General features: G+C 54.8%; 1 protein-coding gene across 3 annotated transcripts; it reads right to left on the bottom strand.

Annotated features, from left to right (window-relative positions):
- Positions 1–596: 596 nt before the first annotated feature.
- Positions 597–10,408, bottom strand: ap3m2 (adaptor related protein complex 3 subunit mu 2). 3 transcript variants are annotated; one of them, XM_006625589.3, is made up of 10 exons: positions 10,301–10,408; positions 9,467–9,633; positions 8,765–9,294; positions 7,480–7,651; positions 6,424–6,561; positions 6,254–6,339; positions 6,019–6,152; positions 4,581–4,788; positions 4,311–4,455; positions 597–2,922 (listed from the first exon to the last, which is right to left on the bottom strand). In XM_006625589.3, exons 3-10 carry the CDS (start codon positions 9,035–9,037, stop codon positions 2,822–2,824), a joined length of 1,257 nt encoding a protein of 418 aa, XP_006625652.1. In that variant the 5' UTR covers positions 9,038–9,294; positions 9,467–9,633; positions 10,301–10,408; the 3' UTR covers positions 597–2,821. The 3 variants fall into 3 exon arrangements, with proteins under 3 accessions (XP_006625652.1, XP_069037063.1, XP_069037069.1); XM_069180962.1 differs by having other exon boundaries at positions 8,765–9,354; XM_069180968.1 differs by lacking the exon at positions 10,301–10,408 and adding an exon at positions 10,169–10,269 and having other exon boundaries at positions 8,765–9,633.
- Between the last annotated feature and the right edge of the window lie 3,393 nt (positions 10,409–13,801).

Here is a 13,801-nt window from a genome sequence, read left to right on the forward strand (position 1 = left end):
TTCCTCACCTGTCCTGTATACCTGTCTGCACCTTTCTCTCTCCTCTTCCTCACCTATTATACCTGTCGGCATCTTCCTCTCTCCTCTTCCTCACCTGTCAGTATACGTCTGTCTGCATCTTCCTCTCCCTCACCTGTCAGTATACGTCTGTCTGCATCCTCCTCTGTCTCCTCTTCCTCACCTGTCCTGCTGACCTCTGTGTCCTCGTTTCGACCCACCTCTCTCTCTGTCCTATCTCCGTCCCTTGCTGCTGTCCACTGCGTGCTCACTCATTCACAGCCAAGCCCAGCGCTGGAAAGGTGTAAGCTCAGCTCAGACCGTCCTTCAGTTTTGACAGAACGATGCAAAGACTGGCAGACGGAGTGACGGAGGGACACACTGCCCCTGGGGCAGGGAGGGGACCTCATTCGCACAACGAGCAACTCAGCAGGAAATAAGGAAAGCAACCAGAGAGACGGAACACGAGACCCGTAGCGCCAGCTGACATCGGCCAAGCTTCAGCACTGGGAGGAGGCCAGGAGCTCTGGAGAGAGACACCCCCCAGGACTGAAATCAACCCCCCCACCATGTCCCACAAATGCAGAGGCAGCCCAGTCTGTTCCCACTTCATTTCGATTTATTTCATTGCTCAGTTTCACCATACAGTTGTTGTTTTGTTTTTTTGGTCTGCGAAAACGGTCGACCAGAACACAGCAACAAACCAAACCCGAGCGAAACAAGCACACGAACAAGTGAAGGGGCGCTGACAAGGGGGCAGGAACAGCAGGCCCACGCCCCTCGTTCTCAGGGTGGAGGAGGAAGTGGGGCCCACCTGCGCTCTGCTCCCGGACGCGCGGTCTGGGGAGAAGCAGACCGCCGGTGTGCAACACCATGGAGGACTGTAGGAGCCTCAGGACACGGGTGTGAGCGCTGGGTATTTCACAATCCTGACCGAGGAAGAGCACACACCGCAAAACCTGGAGTGGATCGAAACTGCTGAGCAACTGGAACTGAGGGGGGAGTAGACTTCAGGGCTTCATCAGGAATATCCGCCCAACCTCCCCGTTTCTAGGAGTGTGAAAGTCAAGGCTCGGGCAGCTCTTCACGGGGGATCTGCTTGTAAGATTTTACAGTTGAAAATGTAAAAGAAATTTCCTAAACCTGGGGCTCCCTGTGACATTCCAAAAACTCCATCGGGGGCACCACAGGAGCTCCACTGCCATCCTGCTGTCCCACTGCGCCAGGCCAGCAAGGGAGCGTGGGACACGATTCAGCTCGCTGCTGAGAGCAATGCACTGCTAGAGACGTCGCCCCCTGCAGGAGAGCTGCAGAACTGCACGGCGGGGGCTGAAACGGAGCCTGCGCTGGGCGTCAGCTTGGGTAAAAACACACGAGCCCTTCACCTCAGTGCCCCCGGTCTCGCTGCGACTCTCTCACAGGGTGCCTGGCTGATTGCAGGACCAAGGCGCCAGGAGCTGCGCAGCCAGAGGCAGCAACACACAGCGGCCTGCGCAGCAGAGAGGCCGCACTGCGTCTGAGCCCCGAGTCACGCAGCTGGGGGAACACACCGACAGGGGTGGGCGGGTTATTTTTATCAGTAATATGACCAGCACAGCCAAAACCAGGCCCGTCTGGGCCCTTTCTCGAACTCCCTGAGCTCACGCTCGCGGAAGAAGAGCTCAACAGCGGGGCTTCTCTCCCAGTCCGCTGTCAGCCTCAAAATCTGGCAGCCAGACTGGATCCCACGATATTCCATCGTTCCCGACCGAAAACGGAGACTCGTTGCAATAGCTGCCGCTCAGCCCGCACCGTTATGCGGATGTTCTCCCGAAGTCGCGACCCCGCAAGGCCCACGCGGTGCATCATGGGAAGACTGGAGGCGCATCGTTTGTCTGGCTGACGAGACCGCGAGCGCGCAGGCGCCTGGCGCGTCCCAGCGGTCGCCGATAAGGGACAGGACCCCTGCTGCTCCCAACCCCAACCCCAATCCCTGCCGAGACGCTCCCGATCCTGCACTCGAGTGGCCAAGCCGTTCCAACTTGTCCTTTCAGTCCTAAATCTGGCAAGATGGCGAGCTGCATCCTGTGAACTGGTTTTGTCGAAGCTGCGATCGTTATGAATAATTGTTATTACTACTCAAGTGGCCAGACTGGGGAGGAGAGCAATTTTGCACACGGTTCCGCAAGTGTTATTAATGAAAAAAGTAGAAACATTTTTCTCAGACCTGACCACTCTCAGCGGCAATCGGATTATTTGTATGATCCAGAACTAGATTAAACTACTGACAACACCTTGAGACTTCATGAACTGATATCTTGAGACTACTGATAACTGTACTTAGGCCGGAGTAACAGGGAATGATCTTCAGGATGAAAAGCAGACCTAGACTGTTTTTAGTTTCGTCCCAAAAGGTCAATGTGGATTAATCAGATGAGATTCCTCTGATGGAATTATTCACAATGGAATTGTCCCCACCCCCTGCTGTAAACCACACCCCCACCCAACAGGCCACACCCATCACACTTCCAGCCCCGCCCCCTGTAAATCTCAAGATTGGGTCACCAGACGGGATCATGGAACTGCATCTGTTAGCTCTGAACAGCAGGTCTTCCTCCATTCTTAAGTCTGCAGAGTAAGGGTCAGAGGACAGAGGTAGACAGAGAAATGTACGTGGGGAGGTAGGGATGAACGGCAGAGGGGAGGAGGAACAGCACAATCATCTTGTGTGGGGAAAACAGCACAAAACGGCACAATAGGAAATTCTCCTCCCTGGGGACACCCCAGGGAAGCGTGAGGGAGGCCGACCCCTCCCTCTCAGTCCAGGGAGCTGCCAGGCTGGGCTCTATGTTCGGACCTGGAACTTGCCCGCTTTGGTCATGTACTTGATGCCCTTGAAGGGTTTGTACTTCTCCCCGTACATGTCCAGACGATTCACCTTCAGACCTGCGGCCAGGGAGAGCGAGAGAGGGAGGAGAGAGAGAGGAGAGAGGAGGGAGAGAGGGTTAGAGGGAGAGAGAATGAGAGAGGAGGGAAAAGGATAGAGTGAGGAAGAGAGGAGGGAGAGGGATAGAGAGAGGAAGAGAGAAGGGAGAGAACAAGAGAGTGGGGTAGAGAGAGGAAGAGAGGGTGAGAGAGAACGAGACAGGAGGGGGAGGGATAGAGAGAGGAAGAGAAGGAGAGAAGGAGAGAGTGGAAGACAGGCAGGAGAGAAGTGAGAGAATGAGAGAGAGGGGTAGAGAGAGGGAGAGAATGAGAAAGGAGGAGGAGGGAGAGAGAGAGGAAGAGAGAGGGGAAGAGAGGGTGAGAGAATGAGAGAGGAGGAAGAGGGAGAGAGAGAGAATGAGAGTGGAGGCAGACAGAGAGAGAGAGAAGGGAGAGTGGAAGACAGGCAGGAGAGAAGTGAGAGAATGAGAGAGAGGGGTAGAGAGAGGGAGAGAATGAGAGAGGAGGAGGAGGGAGAGAGAGAGGAAGAGAGAGGGGAAGAGAGGGTGAGAGAATGAGAGAGGAGGAAGAGGGAGAGAGAGAGAATGAGAGTGGAGGCAGACAGAGAGAGAGAAGGGAGAGTGGAAGAGAGGCAAGAGAGAAGTGAGAGAATGAGAGAGAGGGGTAGAGAGAAAGTGAAAAGGGAAGAGGGGAGAGGAGAGGAAGAAGGGAAAGGCAGGAAGAGATGAGGAAGAACAGAAGAGGGGAGTTGAGAACACAAGACGTTTCGCCATTCATATTGTACTGCAGTGCTTCCCAGCCCTGGACTTCCAGCTTTTGCTCCCGATTAGTATGGTTTTTTTCTTTGAAATGGCCGTTTATTTACGTATACAGGGGAGAATGAAGAAGAGTATACAGCCTCCTTCCACCTGCCCACCCGTGGGCCAGTCGCCTTTTAACACATCACAGGCAGCACATCCCCATACCGCAGCCCCGCGAGCCTGCAAGCCCCCAGGAGGCCACAGGGGGGCGCTGCGTCACCGAGAACTGGGAGAGCTCTGGCCGACAAAACCCACTCTACCCTCAGCCAGTTGTGTGCCTGGGGGATCCTGGTCACAGCCGGCTGGCGACTAGAGCCAGGCTCGAACCCGCGATCGCACAGCGCAGCCTACACTCGGGCGAGTGTCTTTACTCAGGAGGCCTCCGGAACAAAAACCAGGAGCCAGGGTTCCCCCAGGATCAGGGCTGGGAAGCACTGGTGTGTTGTCGCGGGGGTTGTCAAATTCAGAGCTCAGCACAGTGACCAGTCAGACAGTGAGCACCTGTGCCAAGGGCGACTCACTCCACCTGGTGGACAGAGCACGCCATTACAGAAAGCGACGAGCACAGCACGGAGAACGCTTGATTACCGGAGATGGCGAGTTGCTGTATCTTGAACTGGATGTTAATCGTCGGATTCTCATCAGGTTTGGAGGCCCCGGCCTGCAGGCTCATAGTTCCCTTCAGACTGGGCAGTTTCTGGGGGTTGATCTTCCCAACATCCCACGTCAGCATCTATACAACACGCACAGTGTTAGGCAAAGCGTGCGGAGGCGATTACCATTAAACTCACTGTATAAAATAAAGTGTGTTACGTTATGGACAGCTGCACGCCGGCCTGGAGACCAGACGGGGGTTACCTTGGTGACGGGGTCGAACGTGAAGGTGCCCTGCGAGGGGGTGAGGTTGGCGGTCAGCACGCCACGGGGCAGCTGGGAGGTCACCAGCACAGCCTCCACCGCCTTGCCCATGGTCTGCTTGGGCCCCAGGGTCAGCTCGAAGCGCCCCAGGGAGCTGCCCTCCCGGAAACTGATGTTATGCTTCACGTAAACTGGGATAGCCACCAAGCTGGGGGGGACAGCAGCGGGGAAAGGGTTAACGCTGCCGGCACAGCGCGGCTCCCAGCACCCCCAGAGTGCAGGCAGGGCTGGCACTGAGCCAGAGAGGAGACGCAGTGCAGTGCAGTCTGTGCAGCTACCTTGCAGCTCATAACTAACCCAGAGCAGCTAGATGGTCAGCCACTGAGCTGCATGGCCAGGCAGTGAGACACTCACCAGCCATACTGACCGGCCGGCAGAGAGATACTATTGTAGAACATCAGACATACAGGTGGAGGGTCAGACCACCCGGCAGAGGGTCAGATCACCTAGCAGTGGGTCAGACTGGCTGGCAGAGGGTTACTATAATAATAATAATAATAATAATAATAATAATAATTGCTTACACTTATATAGCGCTTTTCTGGACACTCCACTCAAAGCGCTTTACAGGTAATGGGGACTCCCCTCCACCTCCACCAGTGTGCAGCCCCACCTGGATGATGCGACGGCAGCGATAGTGCGCCAGAACGCTCACCACACATCAGGGGTCAGTACCTGGATGGGAGACCTCCTGGGAAAAACTAAGGTTGCTGCTGGAAGAGGTGCTAGTGGGGCCAGCAGGGAGGAGAGCAGAGTAATGTAGCCAATTCAAAGAGGGGGATTATTAGGAGGCCATGATTGGTAAGGGCCATAGGGGAAATTTGGCCAGGACACCGGGGTTACACCCCTACTCTTTTCGAGAAACGCCCTGGGATTTTTAATGACCACAGAGAGTCAGGACCTCGGTTTTACGTCTCATCCGAAGGACGGCGCCTGTTTACACCATAGTGTCCCCGTCACTATACTGGGCCATTAGGACCCACATGAGCCGCAGGGTGAACGCCCCCTGCTGGCCCCACTAGCACCTCTTCCAGCAGCAACCTTAGTTTTTCCCAGGAGGTCTCCCATCCAGGTACTGACCAGGCTCACACCTGCTTAGCTTCAGTGGGTTGCCAGTTGTGAGTTGCAGGGTGATAAGGCTGCTGGCTACTATTGTAGAACATCAGACCGGCTGGCAGTGAGTTACTCAGAGAGTCATTATCAGAGGGTTAGACAGCAAGACTAGCAGGTCAAACAGTCTGTGTATAAGCCAGTCAGCCACTAAACCCTGTCAGACTGTCAGCCTAATGTGCCCGGCAGACAGACTACAGCCTGTGCCCAACAGCTGGTCTTGATAAGAGCCAGCTACGGAGACCAGGGCTGACGTGGCCTGACTCACTTCTGCGAGCTGACGTGGTAGGACAGCAGGCGGAAGTTGCCGTCGGGGGGGATGAAGGACAGGATCCTCTCGGCCTCCCAGCGCTTGAAGCGAACACATGGGTGGAAACTGACATCGTCCAGGAGACGCGGGTTCTGTGGCAGAGAGACGAGGGGAGAGACTCAGAACGAACACAGTGGGACACGCAGAGGCGCACCAGCGGGGTGGCTAAACAGCCAGAGGGAGGCGCTCTAACCATGAAGGAGAGGGTGAGATCGGGCATCCCCGACAGCTTCACACAGGCATCGATCACTCCCTGGATCTCGGCGGTGATGGTGGAGCCTGGGCGGACAGAAGGCGGGGAGGGAGGTTAGAGGGAGCGCCCGAGAGGAGGGGGAAGGGGGAGAGGCTATATCAGCCAGGTACCTGACTTGTCGATGATGGCGTCGATCTCCTCCACCACGTCGAAGTAGGCCTCGTTGTTGGTGTACTTTACACCAGTGCGGCGCCACGGCACCACTGACAGCTGGCCAGTCGGGAGCTGCTCTCCCACGTTGGTGCTGCCTGCAACACAGCAGAAATCTCACCACACACTCACTTAACAACACCGTAACATCACAGAGAAACTTTGTCAAGTCCCAGTCATGTTGTCCCTAAACAACGGATCTACAACAAGTAGACCACAACTAACTGATACACAATAAAACAAGTCTTGGTCCCACTCCCCAAATTCTGCTGCACTCAGTCCCTCCAGACGCCCTCTTGTGATGGACTTAGCTCAGTAACTTTGAATCCCAGTCTGCCTGCCTCTCAGTCCCAGTCCTCCTCTCCCTCATTCACAGTCAGCTTAGAAACATTCAGTGCCAGTACTCCTCTCCCTCAGTCGCAGTCAGCTCAGAAACATTCAGTCCCAGTCCTCCTCTCCCTCAGTCGCAGTCTGCTTATTAACATTCAGTTCCAGTCCTCCTGTCCCTCAGTCGCAGTCTGCTCAGTAACATTTTTCCCAGTCCTCCTGTCCTTCAGTCGCAGTCTGCTCAGAAACGTTCAGTCCCAGGACTCCTGTCCCTACGTCACAGTCTGCTCAGAAACGTTCAGTCCCAGGACTCCTGTCCCTACGTCGCAGTCTGCTCAGAAACGTTCAGTCCCAGGACTCCTATCCCTACGTCGCAGTCTGCTCAGAAACATTCAGTCCCAGTCCTTCTGTCCCTCAGTCGCAGTCTGCTCAGAAACATTCAGTCCCAGTCCTTCTGTTCCTTAGTCACAGTCTGCTCAGAAACTTTCAGTCCGAGTCCTTCTGTCCCTCAGTCACAGTAAGCTCAGTAACATGCAGTCCCAGTCCTCCTATCCCTCAGTCCCAGTCCTCCTATCCTTCAATCCCTGTCTCCTCAGAAACATTCAGTCCAGATCCCTCTGTCTCAGTCTGCTCTGTCCCCATCAGTCCGCAGCCCCCAGGACCCCCGAGTGTGAGCGCCCCAGCCCTGCCTGTGATAGTGTTGACGACAGTGCGCAGGATGGTGGGGGGCTTGATGAGCTCCTTCAGGATGTTGGACTCAGTGGCCAGCGGGAAGCCATTATCCAGCATCTCCTCCAGCAGCTCATACACAACCACAACATTGTCCTTGATGGCTGCCTCTGAGCACACTCCAAAATAGTCCTGTGGAAACAGAGAAAGGGGGTTAAGGTTAGAATAGAAAACTGCAGAGAAAGAAAAAAAAAGGATTGTGCAACTAGAGAGAGCTGGCAATAGAGCACACAGAAAGCTCACAAAAACAGCACCAATGATGAAGAAAGATAAAGCACACGGGAATAAAAACACAAAGCTAAGATACATGAACTTCTGCATTTTGACTTATATGGCCTATATTCCATCTTCAAGCAACAGTTCTGGGAAGGCTGTGATTTCATGGCATGGCTTGCTAGTGAGCAGTGCCTCTTGGGAATGTGTGCCAGACTGTGCCCCCAGTGCGTTTCCACTAGCAAATGTGACTTCATCTACCGAGAGGCTAGAAGGAAGCCTTCCGAAATATGCATGCCATGACAGGAGTATACCCACACATTCTGCAATGACTGTGCACCCAGTAATAAAGACTATACACTGCCGCCCAAAATACACTGTGGGCAAGGAATGTAACAGGGCTGCATGGCTGAGCTGTAAGGTGAACAACAGAATAATAAGATCAGTGATAAATATAGCTTCCTTGAGACAGCCTGGACACCTGAGGAGAGGCCAGAACCAGGACAGACAGGCAGTCAGAGACAGACAAACTCACATGGACACGACAGAACAGTCCCAGTGATCAACACAGACAGACTCACCAGCACAGACTTCCCCAGAGACAGAGAAACAGATGCAGGCAGGGACACAGACAGAGATATACCAGGCTAGGACACAGACAGAGGGACACCAGGCTGGGACACAGACAGAGGGACACCAGGCTGGGACACAGACAGAGGGAGACACAGGCAGGGAGACACAGGCAGGGAGACACAGGCAGGGAGACACAGGCAGGGAGACACAGGCAGGGAGACACAGGCAGGGAGACACAGGCAGGGAGACACAGGCAGGGACACAGACAGAGAGACACCAGGCAGGGACACAGACAGAGAGACACCAGGCAGGGACACAGACAGAGGGACACCAGGCTGGGACACCAGGCAGGGAGACACAGGCAGGGAGACACCAGGCAGGGAGACACCAGGCAGGGAGACACCAGGCAGGGAGACAGACAGAGGGACACCAGGCAGGGACACAGAGCCCTCCTCTGACCTGGAAGGTGTCCACGACCCTGTGCAAGAACTCGATGACGAAGAGGGGCGGGACCTCGCTCTGGATGACAGCCACGAAGTAGATGCGGTGGCGCAGCACGCTGATGAGGTAGTGGTGTGGCGTGGGGATGACGGGCGGCACGTTCTCCGGCTCCGACGCCCGCTCCTGCGCCTCGAAGAAGTAGTCGCACACGGAGCGGCTCACCACGCTCTTCCAGTGCTTCTCCAGGAAGATGTCGCCCGAGGAGTTCACCAGGAACAGGCTGTGGATCATGGTGCCCGCCTCTGACCGGCAGTCTGTGTGCCTGTTCACCTGATCGTCTGTGTGTCCGTATCCGGCTGTCTCCCTGACTATCTGCCTGTCTCCCTGCCTACGTGTCTGTCTGCCTGACTACGTGTCTGACTGTCTGCCTGTCTCCCTGACTATGTGTCTGACTGTCTGCCTGACTACGTGTCTGTCTGCCTGACTATCTGCCTGACTACGTGTCTGACTGTCTGCCTGTCTCCCTGACTATGTGTCTGACTGTCTGCCTGACTACGTGTCTGTCTGCCTGACTGCCTGTCTCCCTGACTATGTGTCTGACTGTCTGCCTGACTACGTGTCTGTCTGCCTGACTATCTGCCTGACTATGTGTCTGTCTGCCTGACTATCTGCCTGACTATGTGTCTGACTATGTGTCTGACTATGTGTCTGACTGTCTGCCAGTCAGTATGTCTGTGCGTTTGCGGACTGTCTGCCTGGCTGTGGTCTGTTGGTCTAGTGACACTCTTCCCACTCTGCCTGGCTGTGGTCTGTTGGTCTAGTGACACTCTTCCCAGTCTGCCATGCTGTCTGTGGAGTGACTCTTCAATCGCCCTGCCACACCGCACCTGGAGGGCAAGAACAGAGAGTCAGAGCAGGTCAGGGAAAGAGAGGAACTGGGGGAACTAGGCAGAAAGCAAGCGAGTGATGGACAGAGGGGGAGGCAGACGAAAGCAGGAGAGATACAGAGGAGGCAGCCGGAGCGAAGGTGCTGCATTATTCATATTCAGCGGCGCTGGGGTGTCAGGTGCGCTCCGTGGACCGTGACACTCCCCTCTGACACGGGCGCGCACACGCACTCTGCCAGATCTGCCGACAGACTTCCGTTCTGCTTCGCTTCAACCTTTCAGGGTCTGACGTTCCTCCAGCCGCAAAAGGAAGGAAAAGTAATTCGCATATCCGTGTCACTCCAAGAGTAACTGAGAATCGGGTGGAAGGGCGGATAGACAAGGCGCCTTGGTTACACCCCGTCCCAGTTCCAGCGCGTCACCCCCGTTCTGCACATTTATTTTCCAGTGTGATGCGGGCCATAGGCCCACGATAAGCCCCCCCTTCTCTTTTCTCTCTCACACGGGAGTCTTGTGATAAAAGAGCCGCCCCCACCTCAAGCGCTCCAGCCTCCCAATTCCCGAAAAGCTCAAGCCAGACCCCAGAGAGGGGAGAGAGGAGGGTAACGGCGATGGACCCGCCACGAATCGAGCCGCCGGTTATCGAGATATTCCAGACCCTGCTCACCCCCTGCGTGTCCTGCGATCCTCCGTAGACCACCGTTAAACGCTCCTCTTCTTTCAATGGATATCCAAGAGCTGTCGCTTCCTTCTCCGTTATACGTAACGATTGGGACCTCGTCTGCTGACAGCCCACAGAGCCAATCAGAAGAAGGGGTGAGCGAAAGAGGCCCGCCTCTCCTTAGCAGCTATTGGCCGTGGGGCGTTTGCCTTTCTTTGATTGTGTACGCCATTGGTCAGTCGCCCGTAAACATCAAGGGTTTTCTATGGTGGTGATTGGTTCGGCTTTCCGAGCCCCGCCCATGTCCGGGTCGCTGTCCTGTTTATATGGTGAAGGCGCTTGCTGTAAAGAGTCAGATGATTTTGTGCTGGTCGCTGTGGTGGTGCTTAGCACCTTACTATCTTTCCCTGGAAGGAATTATATGACCACCATACACTGGTGCGGTTTTATCAGTGGGCAACAGAATAATTAAACCCGGACTCGACTCTGCGTAAGCTGGAAACGAGGTTGTCAATGTGGCAGGAAAGGAGCCGATTTCACGATCTCGCAAGCCTGACGCTAACTGCTGTGGGATGCGGAGACCTCTTAAGCAAAACCGGGCTGGTTCTGTAAGTGGTGTAGGGTGGGCCAATAGGTGGCGCTCTTCCCGATGGAGCAGAAATTCCGCTGGAACTGTAAACGTTGTGATAATTGTCTCTGCCTTTTGCAACACTGTGATTAATTGGTCCTAACCATAAAGCTCTTTGAAACTGGAATTTGTTTGGCGATTCAGGACGCTGTAATGAAGAAGGGACCGTCCTTGGGATCCAGTATTAGACTTGGGTCCTGACTCGGTGTGCCAGTGAAAATGACAGTCCGGGGTGGTGTTGTCTGGCCTCCCTAAATATCCCACTTGATTTAATTGGCGGAGCATATATGAAGGATACACGGCATTCTTTGTCCGAAACTTTAATTTGGTTGGGATCGTAAAAAAAAACTCTGTTGTTTGATGATTTAAGCAGTCTTAAAGAGACTTCTCGAAAAAACACATTTAGAGGGTTACAACGGGATCTTTTTTCTCTCATAACTCTTTCTGGAATCGAAACCTTTTTGGAAAGAGTCCCGTTGGACGTTTGTGCGCATATTATATTTAAGTCCGACCACACATTTGATTTCTATGGATGCATGCCTCGTTAGGATTTAAACGAATTAAAAAGACGACGGTGTTGTATCTCGGCACGAGTGTTTATAGAGTTCGCGAGGCTGCGAACGCTGAACATTTGTCGATCCTAATTGACAAAAACCCAACGTCGCTGATTTATTTTCGGTTGTGCGTTTGCAAAATACTTTGCTCTTCTATGTTAACACCGATTGTATCCCTCTGCTTGCACAGCAAATAAAAAATGACGGCAGAAATCTTGACGCCATTCACCTCTTTTTGCCTTAACCAGTGAAAGCACGTCTGGGAAGAGCGTTGTAGCAGTTCATCTAAAGCCCACAAGGTGGGAGGAGAGAGCTGGATCGACGGTGGACAGCGAATTGGCGATGCAGTCTCGGCGCCCGACGGAGGTCGATGGCATTAACAGCCAAGTTGCAGACTTCGACTGCTGCAGTACCTTTGGCGTTGTCGTTTTCAATTAACAAAAAAACTCGTTTCAAGAAGGTGATGCTCTCACATGCTTCAAAAGAACACTCTCTAAGTTAATAGAGCCGGAACACAAACAGTTCGCAACACCCCAAAACAGCCGTCTTGTCCCTGGGAGTCAGGGTCTTTGTGTAAAAGTACGAGGTGGAAGTATGAAAGCATGTGTCAGTGTGTGTCTGAGCGCCAGTGTGTTTCAGTGGGAATTGTGCAGCTCCTCTCTCTGACAGACGGGCAGAGCGAAGACGGCTTACGGGTGGAACAATGGGGTCCTTTCACTGAGCCGACACCCCCCCCCCCCCTCAAGTTTTGTGGCCTCCTGTCACCGTGGCAACCCCCCCAGGGAGGGGGCAAGTACTGACGGGCAGCTGGAGGAGAGAGGAGCAGAGGAAGGAAAAAAGAGAGGCAGAGAGCGGGAGACTGAGGTCCCGGGACTGATGACCAGCAGGTGTCCGGGGCAGCTGGGAAACAGGTCTCGCAGGAAAATGAAGGGGCAGGCGCCACACCAGACAGAGCCTCGCACCCCACCTCCCCCCTCCCTTCATGTCTGAAAGAAGGGAGATCCTTTCACGCTTTTCGGGACAGTCCACGTGAGGCCCGCTCTCGCAGCTGGGCCGCGTCGCTCAAGGATTTCAGATCAGCGAGACGGACAGACGGCTGTCCCTCTCTCCCTGCCCGGCTCTCCTCGTTTCACACTTGCACTCAAACCTCCACGGTGTACACGGGCTTAAAAAGCACAGGAAGAACGGATTGCCCCAGACACCAACGTGAGGAAGTACTGGAATGATAATCAGCCTGATCACCAGCGATCAATACCGCAGGCGGCAGCCGGGGCCGGAGCCTGTTCAGTCCAGACCGTGAGGAGGCGTGTCTCCTGTACCTGAAGTCCTCCAAGATGTTAACGAGGTGAACGCAGCTGGTTGAACGCACTTCAAGGTCAAGGAGTGCAATGACGATTGGGGTGTTTAGGTTCGACAGCAGGGGGCGCTCCTTCACGCAAGGGCATCTGGTGAGGCGCTCTGGGCAGAGTTCCAGGATGGGGCAGACGAGATGGCGCCAGCGGCCGTATTTGCCACCCTCCTGGCGGGCCCTCCTGTGTGGGCCTACGCCGCACCGTTCGGCCTGGCCAGCGGGCCCGGGACGTGGGCTCGGGCTCGGCTAGCAGGGGCGGGATCGACCCGGTTCTGGTGCTGCGCAGGTGTTCAGAGCACGTGAACTCCGCTAACTCGCTCTCTCTTCCTTTTCCACTCGGTCCGCTTGCCGTAATGGGCTGGGGACCATCTGTCCCTGTTAACACAAAGCCCTAGCCGGGGTGTGGGTGGGTGTGTGTGTGTGTCAGTCCGAGCTGGATCAGTGGGCAGGGCCAGTAGCTCGGAGCTGTGTGTCTTGCTGTCCTGCGCTGGTAGTCCCTCTCTCCCTCTCCCGCTCAGGGTGTGGGGCGGCGCTACTGTGAGTCAGACAATAACAACATCGCAGAACAAAACAGAGCAAGGGAGAGATCGCACCATTGAAGGCCCACTCGGGGGCGAGGAGGAGGGAGGGAGGGAGGGAGGGAGATTAAAAACTCACTCCTGCGGGCTGGAGCCCCCTTCTCTCCTCCTTCTTTCGATTTTCTTTCTGGAAAACGTACAGAATGCAGCCCGTGTGTGCAGTTCTCTCTCCCGGGGCTGGAGCTGATATCTGAGACAGTGTTCACACCCTCCCTCTCCTGTCCCTTCCCTGGTGCAGAGAGAGAGAAACAGAGCGACTGACTGTCCAAGAGGCCAAGAAACACGAAACAGCTGGCACCTCTGAGGCCCGGAGACAAAGGAGCTCGGTACAGTTTGTGTCAATTACTAATGAGAAAAAACAACCTTTATTCTGGAAGGAATCCTTAAGATCTGAAT

Source organism: Lepisosteus oculatus, chromosome 2 (genome assembly GCF_040954835.1).
Source record: "Lepisosteus oculatus isolate fLepOcu1 chromosome 2, fLepOcu1.hap2, whole genome shotgun sequence".
NCBI lineage: Eukaryota > Metazoa > Chordata > Actinopteri > Semionotiformes > Lepisosteidae > Lepisosteus > Lepisosteus oculatus.

What these genes read in the sequence shown, in the direction of transcription:
- ap3m2 (XM_006625589.3), bottom strand. Translation starts at nt 9,037, where the DNA reads ATGATCCACAGCCTGTTCCTGGTGAACTCCTCGGGCGACATCTTCCTG. An exon ending in TGTCGTCAACACTATCACAG is followed by an intron (nt 6,562 to 7,479) that starts GCAGGGCTGGGG and finishes GCTGTGTTGCAG; the next exon opens with GCAGCACCAACGTGGGAGAG. An exon ending in CGTTCGACCCCGTCACCAAG is followed by an intron (nt 4,456 to 4,580) that starts GTAACCCCCGTC and finishes CGTGTTGTATAG; the next exon opens with ATGCTGACGTGGGATGTTGG.